A 25,821-nucleotide genomic window follows, 5' to 3' on the forward strand; every position below is an offset into this window, starting at 1 on the left:
AAGAACTGACCCCTTTTCTATTAACCCTACTCCTTGTCCCTCACAAATGCTTCTGGCATTTTCAATACATTAACACTGACTGTACCCTCAGTTTTTACCTGCGCTCAGACAGAAATCAATGAGACTCGGGGAATAATATATATATATATATATATATATATATATATATATATATATATATATATATATATATATATATCTGATATACTCCTTTATGGGGAACCTTGGTCTCTGGAATGTTTTTTCAGTTCAATCCCCAGCTCCTCTACAGAAACATAGTTAAGTGAGCAAAGCAGAAATCTTTATTTCCTTACAGGCTAATCTCGAGTATTCCCACGTAAACCAGTTGTCTTAACTCTGTGTCTTTAATAAGGTTATATTTATCTGTCAATCCAGGTGCCCCATGCTGTTCATAAGCGTAGGGCTGTATACACAGATCCCATAGGTTTGTACCGACATCCTGATAGCCTCTCCAGCAGGATCCCTCCCAGTACATTGTAACAATAAAATAAAGACTGGATAAACCCTTTGAAAAGCACCCTGGTATCATATGTTATTCTACAAATCTAACAGAAACAATTAGGCACTAAATGAACTTCCCATTGGGGCATGTACTGGATGTTTTTTTGCGTTGTTTTTAATAGGAAGGTTTCACTTTGATTTGTCCCTCCTGTGGTACAGTAATTGCATGACATGTTTATGATGCTATGAACTGGCATTATAAAACAGTTTCATTAAATGTTTGATTTAAAGCAATGGATTTAATTCATAAAAACTCTACCACTTAATCTGTTCAGTAGGTAGCAGGAAGGGGTGATATATGTGTGTAGCACACAAGTATCTAGGAATGGCTTACAAAACAAAATAACCAGCACAGTTATTCAATAAAGATTCCATTTTCAAACTGCAACCCAAATAACTACACTCCTTTTGTATACAGTAATGGATTCCAAAATCCCACAGGGCACTAACCATGCCACATTCATATAGCATAAATACATATATTTTTTATTTTACACTTGTGGTTGACCTTCCCTGCTCCCTTCTCTTCCTGTGTGCCTAAGAGAAAACGCAAATAAACCATCTATATTTTACCTTCACAGTTGTCATCCTTTAGCTGATACCCTGGGGGGCAGACGGTTTCCTTCTCACACTTAAAGGAACCGATGGTATTAATGCATCGCTCCCTAGCCTGGCAGTTGTGTGAGTCAGTAAGACACTCATTAACATCTGCAGGAAAAGACACAAGAAAAACCCATTTTGGATTGAATCTGAGGAGCGGACCTTCATATTTTCCATAGGAGGGCCTCTGTAAGGTCCCTGGGTGGAATACATGACATGGTTGGAGTGAAATGCGAGTGTCAGCTGCCATGTTTACATGCGGTTGCTAAGCACATCGTGGGACAGCAGATGGGGTTTACAAACAAACAGGAGGAGTTGTTAGTCATTCAACAACCTGTGTGGTGTGTTCTCTGTTTTAGGAGATACACATTCAAGTGTAAGATGTATTGTCTCATGAAGTAGATGACCAAGGCTTACATTCAGTGAATGTACATTTAATAATATAAATGTGACATGGATGTGCACTCAGGCATACAGGTTGCTGTTCATCTCAATAACTTGTTGTTAAGAATGTATAACTTCTATCACAATTAGATAAGCAAATCTCCAGATATCTCTGGAAAAAAGTGTGACATACACAAGTAGTCATTTCGCCTCTACTATACTGACTTACATTACAGCCTCGACCGGGGACAACAGTGTCTTTAGAAACTGCAATATTTAAACACTGGGCTAAATGTTTTTTTTTTTTTCAATCTAATACTGTACCTGAAATTGTCAATAACTTCAATTACTGGTCAAGTATATAACTGTTTTAAAGTGATCCTATTTCTGAGCATACATACTGTATCCACACTGAGTAACTAGCTACAGCACAAACAGCAGGTGTGGATGTTTTTCCCTGGCGAAGTCATTTTACCAATGAAATAAAGATTTCTGAACAGCCTCCTGGAAATTGCACATGGTGAATGGCATGAGAAGCAGGAAAAGACATGGATCATCAACACAAGACATAACATGAATTACTCAAATGAATAAGTTAGTGACTTACAAATCTGAAGGAAGTTCCCCATCGACTTGACTTCCTTTATAGAAGCACATGCAAGAATTTGGGAACTCCATAGAGCTACCTTTTATTAGATATTCTGTGCATTCACAGAACACTAATATACCATAGGGGCACCTTCTCTAAAACGAGTGCTGAGAAACACAGAACAGCTAAGCATGGTTCTTTAATAACAGAAAAGAACAGTGAAATAGAAAGGATGAGAGTGCTGTGGATACAGTGTAGTTTGACATACCTGAATTCAACATGAAATAGAATAGAATAGAGAATCATCAGTACAGTACACGGTGAGTAAAGTGTAGAGGAACTTTAATGGGTGAAAGCAAAACTGCAGATGAATCCATTCATAAATCAAAAACTATAAGAGTGCACATGACTTGGTTTATATTTCGTATAAACCAAACTCAATGCACATCAATTGCAACAAATGTACAGCTCTGGAAAGTGAATCCCATTGCAGGGTATGCTAACGCTATGGGAGCTCAATGCCCAGGATATTCAGCAGCTTTGAGAATAGGGTGCTACAGTGTGCAAAGGAAGCTCAATCTTACAACATTCAGCCTCTCATAAACCTCCCATAAACAACACAACCGAGTAATCTATCACAACTGGGACTCTGCTGGGTGATACAGACCCTCACTGATTCCATGCCTAGGCATATTTCTTAATGCTGTTGTTAAGCTGATTTGACACAGTGCAGTTTGGCACAGGTTACTGCAGTATTCCTGTGAGAGACACACACAGTGAGTCACCCAGAAGGGAAAGAACATTAGTTAATGGTTCATGCACCACCTCCTGTACTGGCAAAATCAAAACACTTGGGGTTTGAGGCTTGCAGTTACCAAAATATTTTTCACATGATTACTTGACATTCCGATTCTGGAACAGGGACACTTCTCATCAACTCAATATTGAGCTATTTATTACCGTACATGTTTTTATTGGCAATTCAGGTGTAGATGGCATCTGAAATGCATTTGCTATTGGTAAGAGCAGTAATATTGCAATCAAAGCCATGTGAGAATCAAACACTTGTGTAACACTGGGTATTTATCTAGCGCTGGCTAGCAATCTATCTGGAAATTGCTACAATTCTGTCTTTACATTTGATCCTGGGATTCAATTTAAAAGCCTACTGTGTGCAATTGATTTGTTTTGTATTTGTATTTGTATATTTATTTAAAAAGCAATGTTATGCAAAGACAGAAATGAGATGAAGGCTGTGCAAGTTTATCTATTACTGTGGCGTCAAGATGCATTTAAAAAGACACATATGGATGTTCAGATGATAAGACGGCAGAAAAATGCATCAGACACCTCCAGTTTGCAGGACCTTGCCTACTGTATTATAAGCTTACAGTTATAATTATAAGCTAATGCAAAATATTGTTAGCATCTGAGGAAAAAATACAGGTACACAAAGACTGATGAATTGCTTATCTTATTTAGCGAACCGTTTCACAATCTGCATTTTTGCACAATCTAAGAACCATCCACATGCAGACCGGGGTGAGTTGAAACGATGCCACAGTTGACTGGTTGGTTTCTGTCATCTTACCAGTGCATTGCTTATTCATGTTGTGTATAAAGCCCTCGTCACAGAGCTCTCTGACGCGGACACACTGGAAAGATCCATTGCTGTTCACACACAGCTCTCCTCGGAAACAATTATGAGTGCCAGAGCTGCACTCATTCACATCTACACAAACGAAGGTTAACCACATTGAAAAAAAAAAAAACAAGGTGTGCTTTCAACATGACCATTTTCATGCGCATGGTGATAAAACAGGTTAATTATTTAAACTAGTGTATAACACAATGGTACACCAAGTTATGTCGTATCGGTGCGTGTGTAGTAACATTAGATTTATAACGTGTAACAAAGAATTGGATTCAAACAGTTATAGTGCTGAAGAAGCTCAATGAAAGGAAAATTCCATAGAGGTTTTGACAGATGTTGTCACTTTCTTTTGCCATTTTCGTTCTTGTCTTTTATTTTCTACATAAACAACCTTTGAAACTACCACTGAAATACAAACTAAAACCAGTTATGTTTTTGAATTAGGGTCAAATGCTTGTCTTGTCTGAGACCAGAATAGCTGATTCTGTCCATATGGCTGACTAATGAAACATTTAACTCCCTGTATAGACTGGTTCAAAACTGGCCACTCACATTTTACACACATGGTAATACTTAAAAAAAACTTAATTTGTTACACATCAACAAATAGGAAATAATGCATGAACTGATTCATGTGTCGAATAGTTTTGAGAACACCAGACTTGCCTCCTCACAATACCATCAACAATAAGCTAACGATTAATAAACATTTCTCTGGTGTTCATTAATCAAACACCAAAGGCTACATTAATTTCAATTAAATGGGTTTACTTTGTGCATTCCTCTTCACACTTTTGCGGAGAGCAGAATTCCTAACAAAACAGACCACCTCTGTTCGTGAATTGCTTTTTATTTATATGTTACCAATTTGATTACGGTAGCGTCAGAATTGCATTCCTTACAATTAGTTCCTCGTCATGGCGATCCCAGATTTATGTATTTATTGAGCAGATTTTTATTTGACATTTAAAGGTTTGTATCTTTCTCAGCCAGACTCGGTTAGTGCTGGGCCTTTTTTTTCTCGTGAGAGGTATGTTCTGCCAAGGTATTTAAGACCAGGTTTCAGAAATGTATTGGGGCCCCTAAACCGTGGCATGGAAATGGCTTTAGCGCTTGGGGAAAGGGCATTAAGCGTTCTGGATCAGCAAGACTCTTCATGCATATATTATGACTATATGCAAATGTAACAATGGATTAGTGCTGTCAGACAGCACGCGAGGATCTGTGTTCCCAGCTCAGACTACATTTATGACGTTACAAAGCAATCCAAAACTGCTGAATTGAATCAGTATTGACAGAAAAGGTGCGTGTGTAGAAATCCTAGGTGAAACAATGTACCATAGAATCACTTGCCAAGATTCCTTCCTTAAGTCCCAACTCAACCAAGACCCATATTTTCCTATTCTATGGTGACATTCAATAGCACAGTGTGTTCCATGGAAGCAGTGTACATGTGTTTTCAATTAGGTTGCAAATCAAGGGTTATTTTCAGGAAGTGCCTGTCTGTGTCTAGAATGTGCCTATTAGTAGCTAAGAAACACTATTTTAAAATGTAACTTATCGACAGTAAGTGAGAATGAAGTACTTACCTTCACATGAAATCCCATCCCCCATTCGGGCATATCCTGGGAAACAGGAACAGGTCACCTCCCTTCCAACCTGAGAGCAATGATGCATGCAGCCACCATTGTCTATGATGGGGGGGGGAGTATTACACGGTGTAAAAAGTAATACCCAAAGCATTTGTACACCCCTCATACAGTGTGTTTTATAACAGCAATTCAAGCTTTTCTGTCCTAAAATGTTTACCTCATTAATACAAGACTTTAAGGTGTTCTTTACATTGGGGAATAAGAGACTCTATCTAATTTTATGACTGAAGCTGAGGGAACAAGATACAAGTTATTGTATTTTTTAAAACATTTCCAATTATTTACTGTATTTTTTATTTTCTCTCATTTGAATTTGCTCTTATTTACCAGTGATTTTTTATTGTATTTTATAACTGCTCTTGTCTATAATGAGATATTTTGTAACAACTGTAAGTCGCCTGGATAAGTGGTCTGCTAAGAAATTAATAATAATAATAATAATAATAATAATAATAATACTTTCATTACTTATGCATTACAGCAAAGAGAGAAACGTGTATCTAACATCACTCTATTACACTGTTTTGTTAGTACGCTGTAAATCTCTATGAATCATGTGGAACTCGGGTTTCTGTGGGCAGTTATCACACCATGCTGCATTCTGCCAGAGTAAACATATTTCATGCACCATTCATAAAGGACTACATAGATTTCACCAGGCTTCAAATAAAAAAATAAATAAATAAAGGAGCTTATCATATGCAAACATCCCTCCAACTTCCAGCAACTGCAATCAAATCAATTGTTCAGTTTCACACAAGAATTTTCATTTGTTTTTAGTGAAGTTATATTTATAAAACAGTTGAGACTACTTTCACAGTGTAGTTAAAAAACTGTTCACACTGCAGGACTGCACTCACTGTATTCAAATGCTTAATTTTAGACTTACTTTATCACAATCATGGTCCATGGCACCCAGTGTTTACCTTGTAATAGTTTTACTTACACAATAAAAATCAAAGAGATGGGTGACTAGCATGTAAAAGATCTAGTGTGATGTGCAGCGTTTACATCAGTTAATACAGAAATGTATGACTATGTAATGTACCTTTACACAGATCTTCTTCTTCAATGGGAACGGCAGTGGTAGGAGCCTCCATTGGAGTTGCCTCAGTAGCAGGTGTTTCTTCCTCCTCATTTAACCTGTTGTTGTCTTCATGGTCTTCATTTTCTACATACACGGAAACATTTATAAAAAGGATGTACAGAGCTACTTTCTAGGCATAAAGACTTGTCTGAGAACGTGCAACTACTGTCAGGAAGCTTTTTTTAAACACCTTGTTTTTTTTGTTTTTTTAAATAAAGAGTGGCATGAAATCTTTAATGTCTACAAAGCAAACAGAACCTCAGTCTGATGGCAAATTCAACAGCATAGTGCTTTCAAACAGAAGTGAGTCCATAACATGAATCTACAAACATGAAACAAGCTCCCTTCTCATTAAAGCTAGTTTTTTAAAATTATTATTAAAATGTTCTCATTAAAATTTTTGTCTTCTCAGTTGTGCAGGACTGGAGGATTCCTTTCTCAAGCAGTGATCAGGCCCAATGAATGTGATTTACTCCAGGATACTGACATGAGCCTCTGACCTCTAGACCACCGAGTTCAAACTCAGCATCATTTAATGTGTCTATAGGTTTTTGGATCGACTGTTATGTGTTAAAGGCAAAACCACTAGTCGGTGTGGCAGTGTTTAAAACAGCTGGCAGTGCTCTCTTCCTTGTGTGTGTGGTAGAATATTGCTTGACTGAAATGAAGCCAGAAACATCATCAGCGAAGTGCCAGCTGGCCTTGAGAGTCCCAACCCTTTTGTTTAAATCTCATTATCATGCAGTAAGACGGTTTGCTTTGTTAACTTTCCAGCAGAAATCCTATATAAATAAAGCCCTCCATTGAAACCGTTCTTATTTACAGCACTCTACCCATGCAATCAAGTTCTCGCCTAATGAGAAATCATACAATTAAAAAAAAAAAAAAAAAAACTAAATGATTAACATGTGCCTTCACGGGTAACAGTGGACCAGGAATTGTAGGAAATTAGAAGCAAAGAGATGTGCTTTAAAATTAATTTCTGTATAACGGGCTAATCTCATATCTGCCTGATTCTTGCCCACCCAATCTCTATGCCTGCTTTTGATTTTGAATTAAGTCTAATTGACAGCAGTTAAAGGCTCCATCAAACCACTGCATAGCCTCATCTTAATTCAATTCCTCCTCCTAACTCATTATTGTTCAGGACATTTGTATCTTTTCATGACCAAATACAACTGGATTGGTACTCCAGTACCTTCAGATATTCTCTCCCACTTGATTAAAAAAAGATCATTCTACACAAAGGTGCAAAGTATATTTACACCTGCTTAATTCACATTAGCAATCTCAAATAATGTCCTTCCATCTGTTCTTATCAAACTCTGAACATGGACAAATTAAATCAAAACTCTGCACTGTTTGCTGGTTGCACTGCGGCTCTCCGTCAACACGGGACAGAACACAGTCACCAACAAGAGTAAAGTCTGGAGTCAGAGAACGGACTGAAACACTCCAGACATCAAAACATTTATCTAACAATGGGCTTTCTTATCGGGACTTGGTCTGCAGTTCAGCCACTTTTGTATTTAATGTAATCAGATAGAGGTCAGCAGTTTAACATAAAATGCAGGTTCAGGAAGTAATTCCATATGCCTGGCTTGGATAAAGATTATCACTCCCAGTCAGAAAACTGTTTGTCACAGCATGGAAAGGGAAGGAAAGGATTAGACCTGAAAAAATAATGGCTTGTAAATATGTGCAAGCATTAGCTAAGTCACAGTAGTCCTTGCCAAGAATGTACACCATGTCTGCAACTGTAATTGAAGTGCAAAGGTGATGAATTCTAATAAGGTTAGAGTCAACACTAGAACCTCTGGAATCCATGGGAACATTCTGTTTCCACTAGGTTCCCTATAGTTAAAAGTTCCAGCTTCTAATACACCACTCCTGTATGTGCTTTACTGATTTAGCCTTTTATAGTGCTGGTACAAACATGACCTTTATTCAAGTAGTCTTTAAAAAATATTAACTCATTAGAATGTTTATTTTGAATGAGCCGAACAGGGGAGGTGAAAGGAAACAACAATGACACTGACTGGGGTGTGAGCTGGTTGAAATACAGCAGTATGGTATCACATGCTGAGAGCTGATTTTGGACTGCTCCAAGTAGGATTTAGTGCTCTGTATCTGGCAGGCTAGACTAGGCACGAACCAGTTACTTCATTGTGCCCGAGCGAGTTTCTGAACCAGAGGACAAAACGTCTACTTTGTTCATTTCTGCAGCAGGGGTCAGAATCATCCATGATGTGTATTACCCAGCATGCTCGGAGGCCTCAGAAACTGCCTGCATCCACTGTATGAGCATTCCAGTCACGTTTGTATTGCTTTAAAGACCTGAAGCAACCCATTTGCACTGACATTTGATCCTCTTAAATTCCATTAACTCTGCTCACCTGCAGGGGTCATTGTTTAAGAAGAGCGTCACCTCACGGCACAACTGGTCATTTTATTTCCATTTTTACAATACATCCTAGACAATGTGTTTCTTGTAATTTCAATTTTGCTTTTAATTTTTGCTGTTGTTGTAAACAGCCTACAGCAAAGATTTCAGATGTGTCCTATCATGTTGTGAACTTCAAATTTTTAAAAATAATCAACTTAGACAGAAAACTAAAACAATATGACATTCTCCCGAATTTGCTCTCTCACTCTCACCAGCTCTTTCTGTCTTTAAACACGTAAGCATGTACAGCGTCACGGCAACATCAATTCTGATGCTTCTCACCTGGTCTGCAGGTGTATCCGTCAGCCAGCAGGACGTGTCCTGGAAAGCAGGCGCACATGTAGGATCCCCAGGTGTTGATGCAGCTTTGGTGGCAAAGTTGTCCTGCATAGATCAGACACTCGTCGATGTCATCTTCCTCATCAACAGTATTTTCTTTCTCCTCTTCACCGTCCTCCTCATCAGCAGTGTTTTTATTCTTCTCTTCACCATCCTCTCCATCAACAGTGTTTTCTTTCTCCTCTTCATCAATCACAGAGAAAGCCTCTTTGGGGTATCCAGTGTCTGAAACTTGAAACATAAATGTTTGCATGCAGGAATTCAGAATACCAGATACTCATTTTACAGCTCCTCCACATGTAAAACAAGGGAATCATTCTGGTATTCAGTCATGGACTATGGTACACTAACATGAGCTAAATGGATTATGACCCGTTTGGATTACTGTAATATTATGAACAATCCTGCACTTGACTTTTGTGCTAAGTAAGTCTTTGTTTTTGTGTCATGCCTGCTACCTATTTGCACAATTAAATTGGTTTTGGAATTTAGCATGCTGGAACATCCCACAGGAAATACAGGCAACATCCAGCTACAATGACACATTATGATAATTTTCCGAAAAGTCAAATGCAGCCAATTAAATTTAGGAAACCCACAGGTTTACCCATACTGTTGGTTACCTGAATACAAATTTTCCACAGGAATGCGTTTATGTTTGCCCATGAGAATTATTCATTCACAAGCAGAAAACATCTGACACATTTCAACAGCTTACCTACCTCAAACATCCTTCCTGTGAAAGGGTGGTTATTTCCAAAGTTAGAATTACCCTGCAGTCTTGTAAATTACTGCAGCTATTCCATTCTCATATTTACAAGGATGTGCCTCAGCAATCCCATAGAGTATAGTACTATGCACTGGGATAGATGGTTACCAGTCTGACCCCACACAGAACCACATACAGCCAAACAAACATATACTATACCCTGTATGGACTTAACCAAAAAAAATAGCCATTAAAATGCCACTATAGCACCCATAGCAATGGTCTTAATTACTATGGAACAATAAACATACATATACCTATACCCTACTGCCATACCCTACTAAATGCACTGTAAGCACCAAGCTGACAGCATGACCACACATGCTCAATCTCTTACTAACTACAGCAGTACATTTTACTCAGATGGTAACCTGTATAAAACATGGCACACTGACATGGCTATCCTGCAGGTAAAATGGCATTGGATGCACAGTGATGTCGGTTTTTGAGGTTCTTGTCTTAATATGATTCTAACTGTACATTGAATTACACACCTTTCCACATTCAATTATCCACTGAAGACAGGAAACTGTGAGGTCTGACCTGGGTCATCTCTTCACAGAAGAAAGGATGTAAAGTACAGATAACTTAGTAACTTCATCCAAGACTATAACAGGGTTATATCTGTGAGTGACACAACCAGTAATTGCAGCTGGCATGTCAATATATTTTTAGACTAGCTGATAGAAATAGGGCCCAATCTTAACTTTTAAAGGCCCTGAATTAAACGGTTTGCACAGACAGAACCCTCTGACAGGCATAAGCTGCAATTCTGAAGGACAGGAATAGGATGTAACAAGCCACTGACAGGCAGAAGGGAGTCAAGTGCTGTGATCTCTGACTCTCGCGGCTCTGTCAGCGTGGTTACAGTGCACTCATGTTATCAAAGCACTACAAAATGCTTTCGGCACAGAAATACATTTTCAGGAGATGAAGAAAAATAACATGACTCTGTCATCTTGGGGTCTGTAGTGGATCATTAAAATGGCCTGAACAAATACTTAACCCTAACTGCAGGCCAATGGGTTCATTCATATATATAAATGGTAGAATTGCAAAAATGTTCCCAAGAAATCTAAATTGAAAAGACACCCCCTTCTTCCACGACACACACACTATCAATTCTAAAAAGGAATTTACAGAATCAAGAACAATAATAAACATTGTATAAAAAGTTAAGGGCAAGTTTATGCAGTATTGGGCCCTGTGTGAGACACAGCTATCAGGGTTGTTTACCTCGTTCTGGCAAAGACGTTGGCTCTGGCTCCATTCTCTGTTTTAAAGTGGGCTGGACGAAGCCTTCATCTCCCTCGCAGCATGTCAGGAACACATGGCTACAGGGGTATCCCAGAAACTGGTGGGCCTCGCAGCTGTGTCCCTCACTTTTGAGTTTTAAACCAAGAGAGCAACAGCTACAGCACTCCTAGGGACCAACAGGAACACTGTTACAAGCTGCACCGGTACTTCAGTCATCAGTAAATCACTGTTAAATACACTGGGCTTGAATATGGTAACTAGAACATGTGTTCTGTTTTATGAGACTACTGTGAAGCATGCTGAAAACAAATTTGAGATTTTTAAGAAGAAAACAAAAATAGGAATGCTACTTTTGTTAATAGTGCTTACAGGTGACCAGTTTAGTAAAATAATGCACTGTACTATGTATGGAGCACACATCTTTGACACTGTTTCCCAACATCAGCCTTGCCTTGTAGGAGTCTTTTCCACAGGTATCACTTTCATTCGCCTCACAATCTTCTCCCTCTTTTGCTGCGGTCATTCCAGCCAAGCAACTGCTTTCTTTTAAGTATCCTATACAGCACTGCTTCTGGGCAAGTCTGAAAATAAATAAATAAATAAAACCAGTTGACTCACATAATGCTAGTTAATCTTGAACTTTGAATCAGTCTATCCAAACTTCACAAAAGAGGCTTGACTTGAAAAATTCTCATAAAAAAAATAAATAAAATAAGTCCTCTCTCTTGCTTAACTATATAAGGTCTTTTTTGTTTCAACCTTTGATGACGGCATATGAATTAGCTGTTATCCATTAAAAAAAATACATTGTACAGTGCAGACATGCATGCTTTCTCATTTAGGCAATTGCAGTAAACGTTTTATATACCAGACCTGCTTTTATCAAAGTCACTGGGGACAGTAATTACATTTTTAATGTAATCAAAAATAGGGGGGCCAAGAATGAGGGGTATTCACTAATGTGATAAATATGTCTGAAAACATGTTGGGTAAATATGCACGTCTGGCAGGCAGACAAGTCAGAGCAACGTGGCATGTAAACAAGATTAGAATTGTGACATACGCCATTTCTGAAACAGTCATTTCTTTTCATTTACTACAGTTATATTTGGGCTTTTTTACTTTTCTTAATGCAAACACCGCCTCACCGCCTCATATTTCAGTGTTTAACAATGCCAGCTGCTACTTACCTACAGACAGATGTGTTAATCTCACTCTGTGGCATGTCAATGCACTGCCCATTGTTTGAAGCCCACTGCTGTCCAGCCGCACAGCATGTTTCCACCACTTCTTTCACAGAAACTATAAGGATAAAACATATTAGTCAACATATGCCCAAAACATATCTCCTCACTAGCTAAATCTGTGTGAGATCTGGTTTATTCTTTTGTGATGTACTTATTTTGAAAGCAGGCACGTTTTCTAAGAACATAATCCAGGGAAACCCATTCAGCTATAATGTGCCCTTTTCCTTTTCTAACCTTGCATAGTAAACCTGTGCAATATGTAGTAACCTAAACCACTGTGGAAGATTCCTGAACAAATCCTCACATTCAAATTCATCCAGACTTCATCATGTAACCGCTCATCATCAAAATGAAAGGAAATACCTTAAAAAAGTATAATTGCGGTACCTGAATTGCAGGAAAGGACATCCAAAACACAGACCACAAGCTTCAAATTAGCAGGCAAAGCCATAGTTCTTTTCTTTTTTTCTTTTTTTTTTGTGCAGTCATCGCAAACCTGTAAGCCGGTTCAATACCGCAAGTAAATTCCAAACTTTACTGATTTCCTTCACAGTCGTGTCGGTTGATTTGCCAACTGCATGTGAAACCAAAGACTAATGCTTAGAATACCAGCATGCCCCCTACAGTTAACAATCACCCAAGAATACTTGGAATATGAACATTTTTCAGAAAACCTAATGATAGTTTTACTCATTCAACTGAAATAAACAGTTTTTTTCCCAATGCTATACACTCTTTACCTGCTAAAAGAATTGCCATTTAATATATATATATATATATATATATATATATATATATATATATATATATATATATATATATATATTATTTAATTACCTTAAACAAAATCATATACACCATTCTAATTCTAGTATGGGATAATTTCATTTCAATTATTGGAGCACTTCAGGAATGGGCTTGTAGGTGTGTTTAAAATGCCAGAATGTCACAATAAATATCAAACTGTGTGCATATACTGCTACTTGCATGATCATTTTTGATGAATACTGACCTTGGGATCTAGAATGTAAGGGTCTGGCATTCTCTGTTTGATAAGACTGTAACACTGTCTGATCAATTAAAACTTGCAGTGCCATTCCAGAGACTGGAAGCAAACAACAATCCTACCATCTACAATGAAAATGTAAGCTGATTCAATAAAACAGTGCAATGTAGCTTCTAAAATGTATGACTCTTGGCTGAACAAAAGACATGATATAAAGAACCCTACATGTGGATTCAATAAGTGTGTTTGTTTATTTTTAGAAATCTGGTGTTTAAATGCAAACCACTCTCCAAACAGAAGATTGTAAAATATACTGTAACAAAACTGTTTTGTTTTGTTTAAAACTTACACCTATAATCATAACCTACATAACCTACATAAAACAATGGCTAAAGGCAATTCTAACCTCACTTATTCTCCTAGCCCCACATAGCAAACAACTATTCTGCAATACAAAAGGTAGCTTGATCTGTTTCGACTGTTTTACACTATGATGACTGGCAACTAGAATTAAAGAAATACTTCTTAACTCAGTCCAAAGCCTACATCAAAAAGCTTACATTTTAAGTTCAATAATTAGTTTAAAAATAATAATAATAATAATAATAATAATAATAATAATAATAATAATAATAATAATAATAATAATAGAATAGAAGAAATAAGATACAAAGTGTTATTTGAAACTACAGTACTATTCTTCCGAAGCAAATCAACTGACAACTGAAAAACAGATAATCAGTTTGAAGCTTATTATATACTACAATAAGGATTCCTGAATCCTCCAATATTAAAAGCAGTAAATTAGAAGCTCTGGATTGTCCATGCTAAGCGCATATCTTGTAAATTTTAACATGTTTTTATCTTTGATGTGGAAACTTAACAAGCATTTACCAGCTGGTTTACTCTATCACACTTTTTATAACTGGTAAGAAAATGTTTTCTTTTTTGCAGTGTACGGTTTCTTTACTCAAACCAGATGTTACAGACAAGCTTAGAACTACAGGATCCTGGGGGCTCCCCAGTGGCGCATCCAGTAAAGGCAGTCCACGTGGAGTGCAGGATGTGCCCTATGGCCTGGAGATCTGGTCGAGTCCAATTGCTTCCAACACAACCGCAGAATATAACAGGAGCTGACCAATGAAGATTTTCACAAGGCAGCTTACCTAAAATGAAACATGCTTCTTTGTAAAACAAAAACAGGAAGCTGATGGTTTATATTTTCAACACAAAGCATTGTGCTAAGTTTACTATATTTTCTGCAACAGGCTTTATTATTATTATTATTATTATTATTATTATTATTACTACTATATCTATTATTTGGTGCTTTCTAATGTTTCCTTGTTTTCATTTTAGAAAAAATAATAGTGGGTGTTAGTGGTATTGAATTGTAATAATTGTAATTTTAACCAACATATATTTTATTATGGCTTTCTAGTTTAATGAATAGACTCTACAAGTCAATGCTTCAGCAAATGTCATGATGTAATGTGTCTGAATTCTTCTAAATTCACAAGTATTAAGACTTACATACATGTATATTCAAAACATATCAAAAATGGCAAGGGTATGCGTGATTATTGAAATGGGACAGAACAAGACAAACTGACGCCAGGCACGTACAGTATTGGCATATTCATCAAACACTTGTGAACTGTCTTTTGGAATGTAGAGTGTTTCTCCTAACATGCCCACACATGCTAAATACCAGATCCTTAGAGCTTATAATTAGAGTGGTGCTATTTTACAGTATGTAGTAAAAGGCTTGACAGTTCAGTATTTTGAAGAGGTCCTTTAATCAAGTGATTTTATTTATTTTAAATATCCATTTTCTTTGCAAGGGGTTCCTATTGAAAAAGGATGTACAGTCGGTTACTGCCCTGAGCACCTTGATGTATTCATGAATACTCATCATATCCAAAATGATAATTACTGGTTCTTATGAAAATATTTGAATGCACTTGCTTTATTTAGTTGACATTGTTGTATCACTCCAATTTTTCAGCTTACACTTCTGTAAACTTCCTGCTAGAGAATCTGGTGTCTTGGTTATACCGTGAAGCTGTGTACAGCATTTTATCTTTCTATGTCTAGGTAAAGACTGTCAAACACAGTAATGACAAACTCACATAACAAGATCTCAATGCAGCCATGGTAAGCAGACAAGTGAGTGAATGATGTCATTCTGACCTGTTACAATAGGTGGACTAAACAAAATAACAAAAAAATAAAAACATCTCTATTCTTGGCTTAAATGGTCAGACGTGGATATGGAAGGCCTTTTTGTAGCCAGTGACATCATGGAAGAGACATAAACAACAACATGATTTTTTTAATTTACAGTGACAAACAAAAGAGGGAACAGAAGACCTAGCTTAATCGGAACCAAACAGGACCTACAAGAAGCCAGATCGTTCCTCAAAGACCATTCTTCCATTTCCCAGGAAGACCACCCCTATAGTATACATTGAAACAAGTCTGTTTATTCCATAACTAACTAAACAATGGACAATACAACCTCTATTAATAGTGAAAGGGGACCTGTTTTTAGTCAAAACCAGCTCTACTTCCATACAGAAGGCTCCACTGTGTTTAAACATTTCCCAGCTATGTTTTTGCTGAATGCTCCTTTTGTGTTTCTTTATTTAAAAATAAATACATAAATAAATTAAATTATTGAATACCGTACAATAAATCTGATTCCTGCTATGGCCCTGTCAATCAGTGGTGTAGTCGAGCCGGCATGTGCATAATAGGCAAGCTAAGTCACATGACTCACATCTCCCGCACAACAGTGACAGTGCATCGACTATGACCGTGAACCCAAATACAAACGAAGCTGGAGAAAGGCACTTTAGAAATACTTGTAGAAATTTGATAAATGCGTTATCTACAGTATTATATGTGTTACTAGAAGTTCAGTATACAAATAAAATGTGAATTTGTATAATAATTATTGTTTAAGAAAATCTATATTTTAGTGGTTCTGGTACCTTGAGATCTAGGACTACACCACTTTTCCTAAGGGATGAAGAGTCACCAAAACGTCATCTGTTATACAGCATATCAAAACTGAGCAGGCAAATTCAGAAAGAAAACTCCCACTTGAGCATGTCGGAGCCCCATCTTTCTGCTTCACTTTGCATTTAAGAAGTTATGGGAGATGCTCACAATCTTTTCTTGCCTTTGCTATTCAGTATTTATCCATGCCATCTGCAAAAGCTAATTCAATGCAACTTTTTTTCTTATACAAAATGATTAACCAGAGGTAATAATTTAAAATGTTTGAAGGATGCTTACAGGCAAAGCTTTCAACACTCCAGCTCCTGAGCTTTATCAAGACGCTGCCATAGACATTTTCTGCAGCTGTTTATCATGTTAGCGCTTAGATAAATATCCTGCTAAAAGGCTTACTGTATTTCCAGGAGCTTCAGAGCTGCATGGCTCTGTGTTTTACTCCCTGGCAAAACACTTTTATTTGCAGCCACTTTAACCAGCTCCCCTCCACCCACTGGGATTATATGAGCAATACCCACAAATATAGAAAACCGTAATAATGTCAGGCTCATATCAAAACAGAAATTACACAGTATATCCATCTATCATTGCATGTCATAGCTATATATTACACATGTATCCACTGTATAAGCAGTACATGTCTACTGTGATAGTATTCCATTTGTAACTACTGTTTTGTAATGTTGTTTGCAACAGTTATCCGTGCACAGCTACAGCTACCAACATGGTGTTGTTCCAACCTGATCTAGCACGCATTTTAAACACTATAGGTTTTTTGGGGGTACAAACACACAATACCAAAGCTCGCCACAGTTAAGAAAGCAATTGCAGTGTTCTGCAAACGATTCATATTTACTTCTAGAAGTATCTCTCAATCCATTCAGGTTTAATACCCTGTCAACAGTTATTTATCTCTAAACGGCTTTGTAGAAGGGAAAGATAAGTGTTTTAATTACATTTTAGAATTTTTTTTTTGTGCTTTTTGTTTACCTGTTAAACACTGTGTAAGTTGAAAGCAGTCTCTATGAAGGCATCATAACCACTGTATTCTTCTGTAGTTGACCTTTTAATACATTATAACTGGTCTGTGGCTTCCAAACATTCGCTATTCCACGTCTTTATACCATGGTTTACTATCTGTTTCCAGTTCAATGTGGCAGTCCAGTGGTTTCTCACACTATGCAATGACGATACACTTCTGTGGTTTGTCCATTATGTTAAAAGGTACACTTGTGAAGAAATTTCAACAATGTCTCAAAGTTAAGCAGCAGTCAAACAGAAGGCAAAACAGAACGATATTTAAGATGTCTGGGGATGTGCAAAACTGCAATAATTCATGCAACCCAAATTATACTTGTGGTATATCTTTCCCAGATAAGCTGTAAGGGGCTTAACACACCAGAAATAACCAGCTTTTGGTAAATGTTATGTTGGGCAAACAGAAAGTAATAATTGTATTATATGATATCACAGCAGATGACAGTCAGATCAACATTGAAAATTGGTCATGAGCGCTGGAGGCACATCTAATTTGTATAATTATTTTTAAGAACTTATTTTAAAGGCTAATTTAACCCTGTACTGCATTGTATCCAGTAGAGTTGTTCCAAGTGAAGTTTTATTTTATTGCCAATCAGGGTTGAGCCTTGAAGGAGCCTGTTTATGAAAACTTTTTTTTTTTTTTTTTTTTTTAATTAACCTCTGTATCGTTTTTTCTTTCCCAGCATTCCCTTTCTCATCCATCCAATTCAGTTAAACAATCCCGTCCTCTAGTTATCCAAGCTGTGTCTCTTCCGGCTCTTCGGTGATGAAGGGAGTTAGACCAAAGCTGTCCTGGGAAAGAGTATCAAGGCCAAAGCTTAACTTACTAATCCACTTTATTTGCTTCCTGGCTCATGAATCAGCTTCACTTTAATCAATTTATAATTGAACGAGTTGGTCACGTTTAATAATGGTTACTATAACGATGTTAGGGAGGATGTGGTTTCTTCATTTTGAAACTGGTGGACAAAATATTGATTCCAATCCAATCTAATGTAATTCAAAAAGCATTTATATAATGATTTCTGCATAACCATCAGAAACCAATTTACAGGACAGCACTCAGCATTTACCATTACAAAACCGCATTTAAAGAAGTGAATCTGAAATCCAAAACTTATTGGAAGGCAATATGAGATTGTGGAGGTGTGCACACTGATGTCCATATTGCAAGGGTTTTCTCCTGAAAGGTTTATCAGGTGTTAGGTGCTAAAGTGCTGATGTCATGATATTCAGGGAGCATGACGTGCAGGTGATATGCAATTCTATAACTCCCTTTATCCCTTCTTGTATTTAATTGTAAATCTAGAATAAACACATATTTAAAGGGCTTAAAATGATTCCTTGTCTTCTATCAGGTGCAGTTTCTGCTTATTTCAATGTCAGGCTTTTCTTTTCCACTTGGAAGATGACAGGAACAGATCACTACAGGGTGCTAAACACAGGGTGTGTGAGATGGGGGATTTTGATGCTGTGAAGTCGTGTAGCATAGCAGGACGCCATTTGGTCAAACCAGAGAGTCCAGTTTCACATGGGTATTACTGAAGCAGGAAAATGCAAGAGCCTTTTGAAGTTGTTTGAACTCAAGAGGTAGACATTTTCATTTTTTCTTTGTAAATATTGTCAGTTGAATGGTTTTCATTTAAGGCTTTTTTGTTCATTAAAGGGGACATGTCACACGCAGAGTCTGTATTATCTTCACATTCACCTGGGTATGTGAACATGTAACCTGGGGGAAGATTTTTCAAATTGTACTTGAGCTGATTTTAATTGACGGTGCTCCCTGCGTCCCTCCTTTGCAAAAGCTATGAACAATTTATTTTCTCAACATGTGTTTCGCAAATGTGAAAGAAACAAATACTGTAGGATAAACACTTTCATGAATATCTAATTAAAACTAATGTATGACCAACAGAATTCAATTGTTATGTATTCAGCCCCCTCCCCACAAACCTTGGCAGTAGTACATACAATTTGCTGTTGGAATAGTAGCTGATGGATTCCACCAGTTTAATAGTACCCTGTTTAACATTGTAAGCACATTGTGCTAGTCATTTAGTAGTGTGGCATCTGGCATCCATCTCAATGGATTGACTTTGACAGATGTCAGTGACTATCACGCTCACTCAGCATCATGTGGATCCATTCTGTGCATTATGTATTCTTAGAATAGTTGGCAATGACTTTTTTAACTGATTCAATAAAAAGAGAAACAAACCAACTTAGCCCCAACTCAAGTTTCTTTATTTTTGATTTTATGATTGAGTGTTTAAAATTCCGGGAAACCTAAACCAGATGACTAAGGTAACATAAGGGAAATAAACTTTCTATAAATTTACACACGTGCAATACAATATATTAAGCAGTCATTTTCAAGCCCTGTTGGCTGAACAGCTACTAAGAATAACTCAACAGTGCCACACCCACATTCATTTTCTTTGTCCAAAATATTATACATATCCACCATTAGATCATGAATAGAGAAAATAACATTATTTTTAATTTAAAAAAAAAAAACAATATGGAAAAATGATGGTACCTCATACCACAGTTCTGCAATTTAAACAATTCCACTCCATATGAATAGAAATAATTACAATGTGGGGCTGTGTAAAGCCGACTATGAGTGGACGGTACATGAAAGTGTCTGCCATTCGAATACAGTTTGCACCAAACCCTCTCCTCTGTAGTCTTCAGCATTAAGAAAACAAGCCATTTGTTCCTAACAGACTGACCAGGAGGCTGTCTCTTGCCTGTTAAATAAACACGGAAAGCAGATTCCTAGTAACTGCTTCACAGTATGGAAAGACCACTGCTGTTGCTTCGGCCTAATTTTCTGAATTGTTTATGCCATGTCTCCTGTTATTTTCCTGTATGTTTGTGTGGCAGAGCACAGCTCTGCCCTTTAGAAATTGGCAGGGATGGGGTTAAATTCCCCTACCTGCCTGGGTTTATTATGTTCAGGTGGCTGGGGTTGATTAGTTGATTAGATGATTAACTTAATTAACGATCAATCAGCGCCCAGCCACCTGACATAAAAGGAGGCCTCTGCTTCCCATTAGGAGGAGGGAGCTGAGGAAGCAGGTTTGGTTTTTGTGGTTGTTTTGTGGTTTTTGTGGTTGTTTGTGGTTGTTTGTGGTTGTTTGTGGTTGTTTTGTGGTTGTTTGTGGTTGTTTGTGGTTTTTGAAATTTTCTAAATCCAGTGAAGGCATTGCCCAGCCTGGAAACCTTTATTTTTGTGAGTTTTGTTTTTTTGTTTTATTTGTGTTTAAATATCTTTATATTTTGCCCTTGTGCACTTTTATTTTGTGTTAATTTATAATAAAAGTATATTTTTTTTTCTTTTCTATCCACTCGCCAGCCTGTCACAGTTTATGTAAACAGGAAGAGATGCTTCTGTCTCTGATATGAGCTGTAATCTTTGCTCCAGTTTGTTTACTGAGTGTTCCATTATACATGCTTTTTCTATACATATTTCACTGCAGATACTCACTGGGGATATGAACATAGGTACAACCTGCCATCTGTTTTCAATTGCTATTTGGTGCAGTTACGAAGCCCTCCTCTCCAGAATCACTGAGTACAATTCACATGAATCAATACCTTACCTGGAGGACTTAAAGGAGAAGAAGCAAGAGTACCGTATCAATCAATATAATGGCTCAAAATGACTGAGCCTCTTTCTTCCCTCTTGTGTAACATTACTTTGCAAGTTCTCAAGGAGCTTTCTTTTCAGAAAAGGCTTAGTTTTCCTTGTCTATATGTTGGCCTCACATTGAAATAACACATGTACCCTGTCTAAAATTAGGAATGCTATAGGCAGTTAAAGCCAGCTCTTATAATTTAGTATGTCCACATTACTTATTAAATACAACCTTGGAATGTCCTACACAAGCACGGATAGTTTAGTAAAGCATAGTGAAGCTGTGGTAAAGCACATGCAAATAAGTATATTAAAGCAATGTTAAAGCAATGCTGGTACATGAAATAGGCAAGGTATAAGAACAATACAGTGCAATTACCTGATAAAACAGTCCTTAACTTTCTAAACGCATATACATAAAAGCAATACATTGGCTCTCTATATTTGTAACTGAAGGAAGCTTCTGCATGTCTCTGCTTTGTTTGCACACTTTAACTTGAAGTGTTTCAATGAATTATCTTATCAAAATTGAGTTATGCAGAGCCTACCTACAAAATGACACATAGTACATCAAAAAAAGTTGAATAAAATATGTTGATAGGAGGAAACCTGCTGATCAGTCTCACTGTTCATAAACCACTGTAAGAAAAGTAAACACGAGGTGTATTGGACACATTGTGATTCATTAAATGCGGGTGAATTACATTGGTCCAGGAAAGAAAGGAATACTGAGAACCTTCTATAAACAGGTTTATAGGAAGACTAAAACAGACAGTTGCATTTCTGAAACGCATCCCTATACAGAGAGGAGCCCCCCATACTGTACAACATAATATCATGGACTTCAGGAACATTCCACATTTACAGATTACATTTAGTGAGTTATCATGACTCTCCAGTGCACAGGGTCAACTGCACAGATGTACACTTATGTTCAATCAACACTTTCTATGAGAAGTTGTCTTACGTTCCTAAATATAAGTTTACTGCCTCTGAGTAAATTTGTTGATGGTACCAATAAATATCAGTCTTTTGAAGCAACACAATGACCCAAGTGGTGAATCACTTCCTGGCTAGAGGCAGGGCAGATAATTAAAGTCCTAATGCATCCTAAGAGGCCGATTATCTGAAGTAACACCTGAAGACGACAGATTTATCTATGAACAGTCCACACTGAAGATGGCAGTCCCAACTCTCCTCCAAGAGATCATTAATCACGCAGGCCATCTGGACAGCTGCATGATTACTGCAGAGCCAAAGTGGCTCAGTGCAAAGGAAACTCTTCTGTATTTTATAAGAGAGGGTGATTTGTTATTAAGGTTGTCTCTACAAATCACTGAGGCAACTGCATGGTGGTTATATGCAACAAACAAATTGTGGGTAAAAATGCACAGGTTTTTTTCTGTCCCCTACTAGTGGTTATTACATTCATATAAAGCAAATACATGTTTTAAAACAGATTTACCTTCCAGGATTGCTTCTTTGGTGTTGCAAACATTACATTGCATGACATATTAGGTCATTTCTATACTACAGAGACAATATTTTATTTGTCTGAGCTCAGCTTGTCCCATAACTGTGGAATGACCAAAAACTAGGTAATGCAATGTCTGTAGATAAAACAAAATCACTGTACTGCATCAATGGAAACACAGGTGATCCTGCCAGAAGTCTATAACAATAACTGTACAGACATTTTAAGTGCTGGACCAATATTAGCCTTATGTAGAGGCAGTCCAAAACTGAGGGAAAACATGCAAAAAAACCCAAGACATTTTCAGTAGATATCTGCGGTGTTCTGCGGAGCATCATATGTGTTTAGTACTTGTATTAATAATGGCTTATAAAAATGTAAATCAAGTAAACATAATCCTATCAAACAATTTATGGGTTAAGTGCTTCCAATTTAATATAGCAAGCATTTTTGTCAGTAAAATCTTTAGAAACTGTCAAACAAAAACATCACACAAGGCTTCTTACTGGCTACATTTTCAAAACTATAAATCCAGCCTTTAATGAGCTCCTACTTTTTGAAGGAGACAACACATCTGTTAATTTAACAAAACTAGAACCGTGCAACTAAGTTACATATTTCAGGTCAGTTTAGCAGTTTGTTTATGATCATTATAATGACAATCTAGCCTTAAGTGCAATAAATCAAACGTCCAGTCCACTGTACTGTAGTTGACGCTTTGAGCACTAAAGCACAGCCTCACTGAAAAGATGCATTAGACCACCAGGAATGTGCTGAAGCTTAAGGGTCATTATTAGAAAGGAATGTGTTACCCAAATGAAAAGTGTGTTGTTTTTGACAACAAAACTTTGTATTTTAAAATTACTATTATTTAAAAAAAGGTACAAAAATATATATAATAATAATAATTATGTCTCTGTGTGAAACTGTAACTGAATTTTACAGATTCTTCAAATGATGATAGTAAAATATTCCTAGGTTTTGCATTAAATCAAAATGATCCAGTAGTGTTCATTGCTGAACCGATATAATACTGCATCTGATTTACATGTCGAGAAACTACCCTCAGCTCAACGTCCTGCTGAAACATTTACAAGGGCTCGACGGTAAGCCATGACAACCTTTAAATTCTAATTTGCAGTCAGTGGTTTCCTACTTCACACGACCGGCCTATTGACATTTTAGCGGGGAATGCCAGTAAAATGTGAATAATGGTTATTTATCTTTTCTTTTTTTTTTGCATATTTCATTTTGTATTTTTATTACCTACGTTGGCGTTCTTCCACTGAAATCCATCTAAATTCAAAGCACGAAAAGAAGAAATAAATAAACTGCTGATGTCGTGTAACCTTGTCAGAGCGCACTGTCAGGCATGAAGGAAGTTTCCGAGTGAAGCTCTTTTTCTGAGGTATTGTTTTTCCTTGAAGTTTGAAGATTGAGCATTTACATGTATTACACACTGACAGTGAAATACTAAAGCTACAAGTCATGAACAGAAACCCAAGGAAAAGCACTCCAACACAGTTTAAGGACACAGCAAAATTTCTCTTTTCCAAAACGGTATCATTACATGGGAACTATTGGTCCCAAAAGGAAGTGCCTTTACAGTATTTTCTCTCTGGTGCAGATGATCTCAGATGATACTTCCTCATAACAAATTTCTTTAAACACTACAGCAATCAGTTTCCAGTTTATAGAATGGGAGTTTGACAACCCTATCTCTCTTGATGGACAAGCCCATACCTCTCTCACAGAACAATCTAGGTTTTAATACATTGAACAATAGCTTACCAAAAGGTACCACTGACATTTCCACTAGACACGGAACTTGAAAGACTGGGTCCCTGAATGTGAGACACCAATCTTACTGTAGATTAGACACAGAACAGAATGTTGCTGTTTTTTTTTCAGATGGTACTATCATATTACAGACAATGGTGATATACAGTATGCTGGGATATACAGTACAGTCGTTTTGCTATAAGCACACAGCTTCCAAGATAAATTACATTATCCACATTAAACTCTTCCAATCTGTTAATGTAAATGTGCCGTAAATCTAACATCTATACTCAGCTCTAAACCAGACAGTTTAAGAAACACCACACTAATATCTAGCCATACAGACTGCATCAGATTTCACAGAAGGCACACAGTGATGTTTCCTAAAACACAGAAAAAACAGTGACTGTGTCCTGCTTTACTTTTTTCTTTTTCTTTTTTTTTTACTAGCACTAAATATGTGTTTAAATTGGCAATGGCTTACTGAAAAGATACACAGAACAGTTTTGGAGTTAACAACTGTCTATTGTTATTTCACTGGCGTAAAAGAGAGAGAGAGAGAGAGAGAGAGGAGAGTAGAGAGAGAGAGGAGAGAGAGAGAGAGAGAGAGAGAGAGAGAGAGGGGGAGCCACCTCTGCCCCTGTTTACACCACGTTGTTATTTCTGCACGGTTCAAACTCAAGACAACATTGTTGAAACACTGCAGGCCCCAAATCTAATATGCTTGCATTTGAAGCCGCACCCTCACTTAATTGATCCTCTGTTGGGTTTAGCAAAATAAAGCAACACTGTTTATAAACTGACAGCTAGCGTGAGCCAGCCCAATCTAGCCATTTCTAGTACGGTCCTTCAACTGCAGTTTAATACCCGTTTGCATTGCTTCATTGCATTTTTTATACTGGTGTAATTTTATGAATTGACTTTCTGAGTAAAGTGTGCTATTCTCTTTTACACTGGCAAGGTAATTTACTAGTACAATTTGTAGTTTCTTTTTTCCAAGGGGGAACATAATGGGAATGTACACTTGACCGTAAACAGCAGGAGCGAGTGAGGAATACCCCTCTTGCAGCTATAGACAGGGTCTACATGTGTATAAGGAGTTGCAGCTGTAAACACAGCACTTCTAGTTATTTAAAATAAATCTCAGGAATATACAGTATATTTTGGTGTTGGCTTGACGTGGTTATATAAGGAATACAAGAATAACAAAAATAAACTGTCAAAACAAATGCATTTCCTAAGCATTTCAGATATTTATTTTTCTTATGGGTTACCAGAACTTAGACAAATGTATTAATACAACATCGC

At 37.1% G+C, this 25,821-nt stretch overlaps 1 protein-coding gene across 1 annotated transcript in view; it reads right to left on the reverse strand.

Moving 5' to 3' along the window:
* Window positions 1–25,821, reverse strand: part of fbln2 (fibulin 2) — a 78,759-nt gene that overhangs the window by 8,226 nt on the left and 44,712 nt on the right. The window contains exons 8-14 of the mRNA XM_041225492.1: window positions 12,490–12,612; window positions 11,751–11,880; window positions 11,279–11,465; window positions 9,217–9,504; window positions 6,450–6,572; window positions 5,339–5,440; window positions 1,096–1,230 (exon numbers count right to left, since the gene is read on the reverse strand). Of these exons, the coding sequence (XP_041081426.1) occupies window positions 1,096–1,230; window positions 5,339–5,440; window positions 6,450–6,572; window positions 9,217–9,504; window positions 11,279–11,465; window positions 11,751–11,880; window positions 12,490–12,612 (1,088 nt within the window). The remainder of the gene's footprint in view (window positions 1–1,095; window positions 1,231–5,338; window positions 5,441–6,449; window positions 6,573–9,216; window positions 9,505–11,278; window positions 11,466–11,750; window positions 11,881–12,489; window positions 12,613–25,821) is intronic.

This window comes from Polyodon spathula, chromosome 23 (genome assembly GCF_017654505.1).
Source record: "Polyodon spathula isolate WHYD16114869_AA chromosome 23, ASM1765450v1, whole genome shotgun sequence".
Lineage (NCBI taxonomy): Eukaryota > Metazoa > Chordata > Actinopteri > Acipenseriformes > Polyodontidae > Polyodon > Polyodon spathula.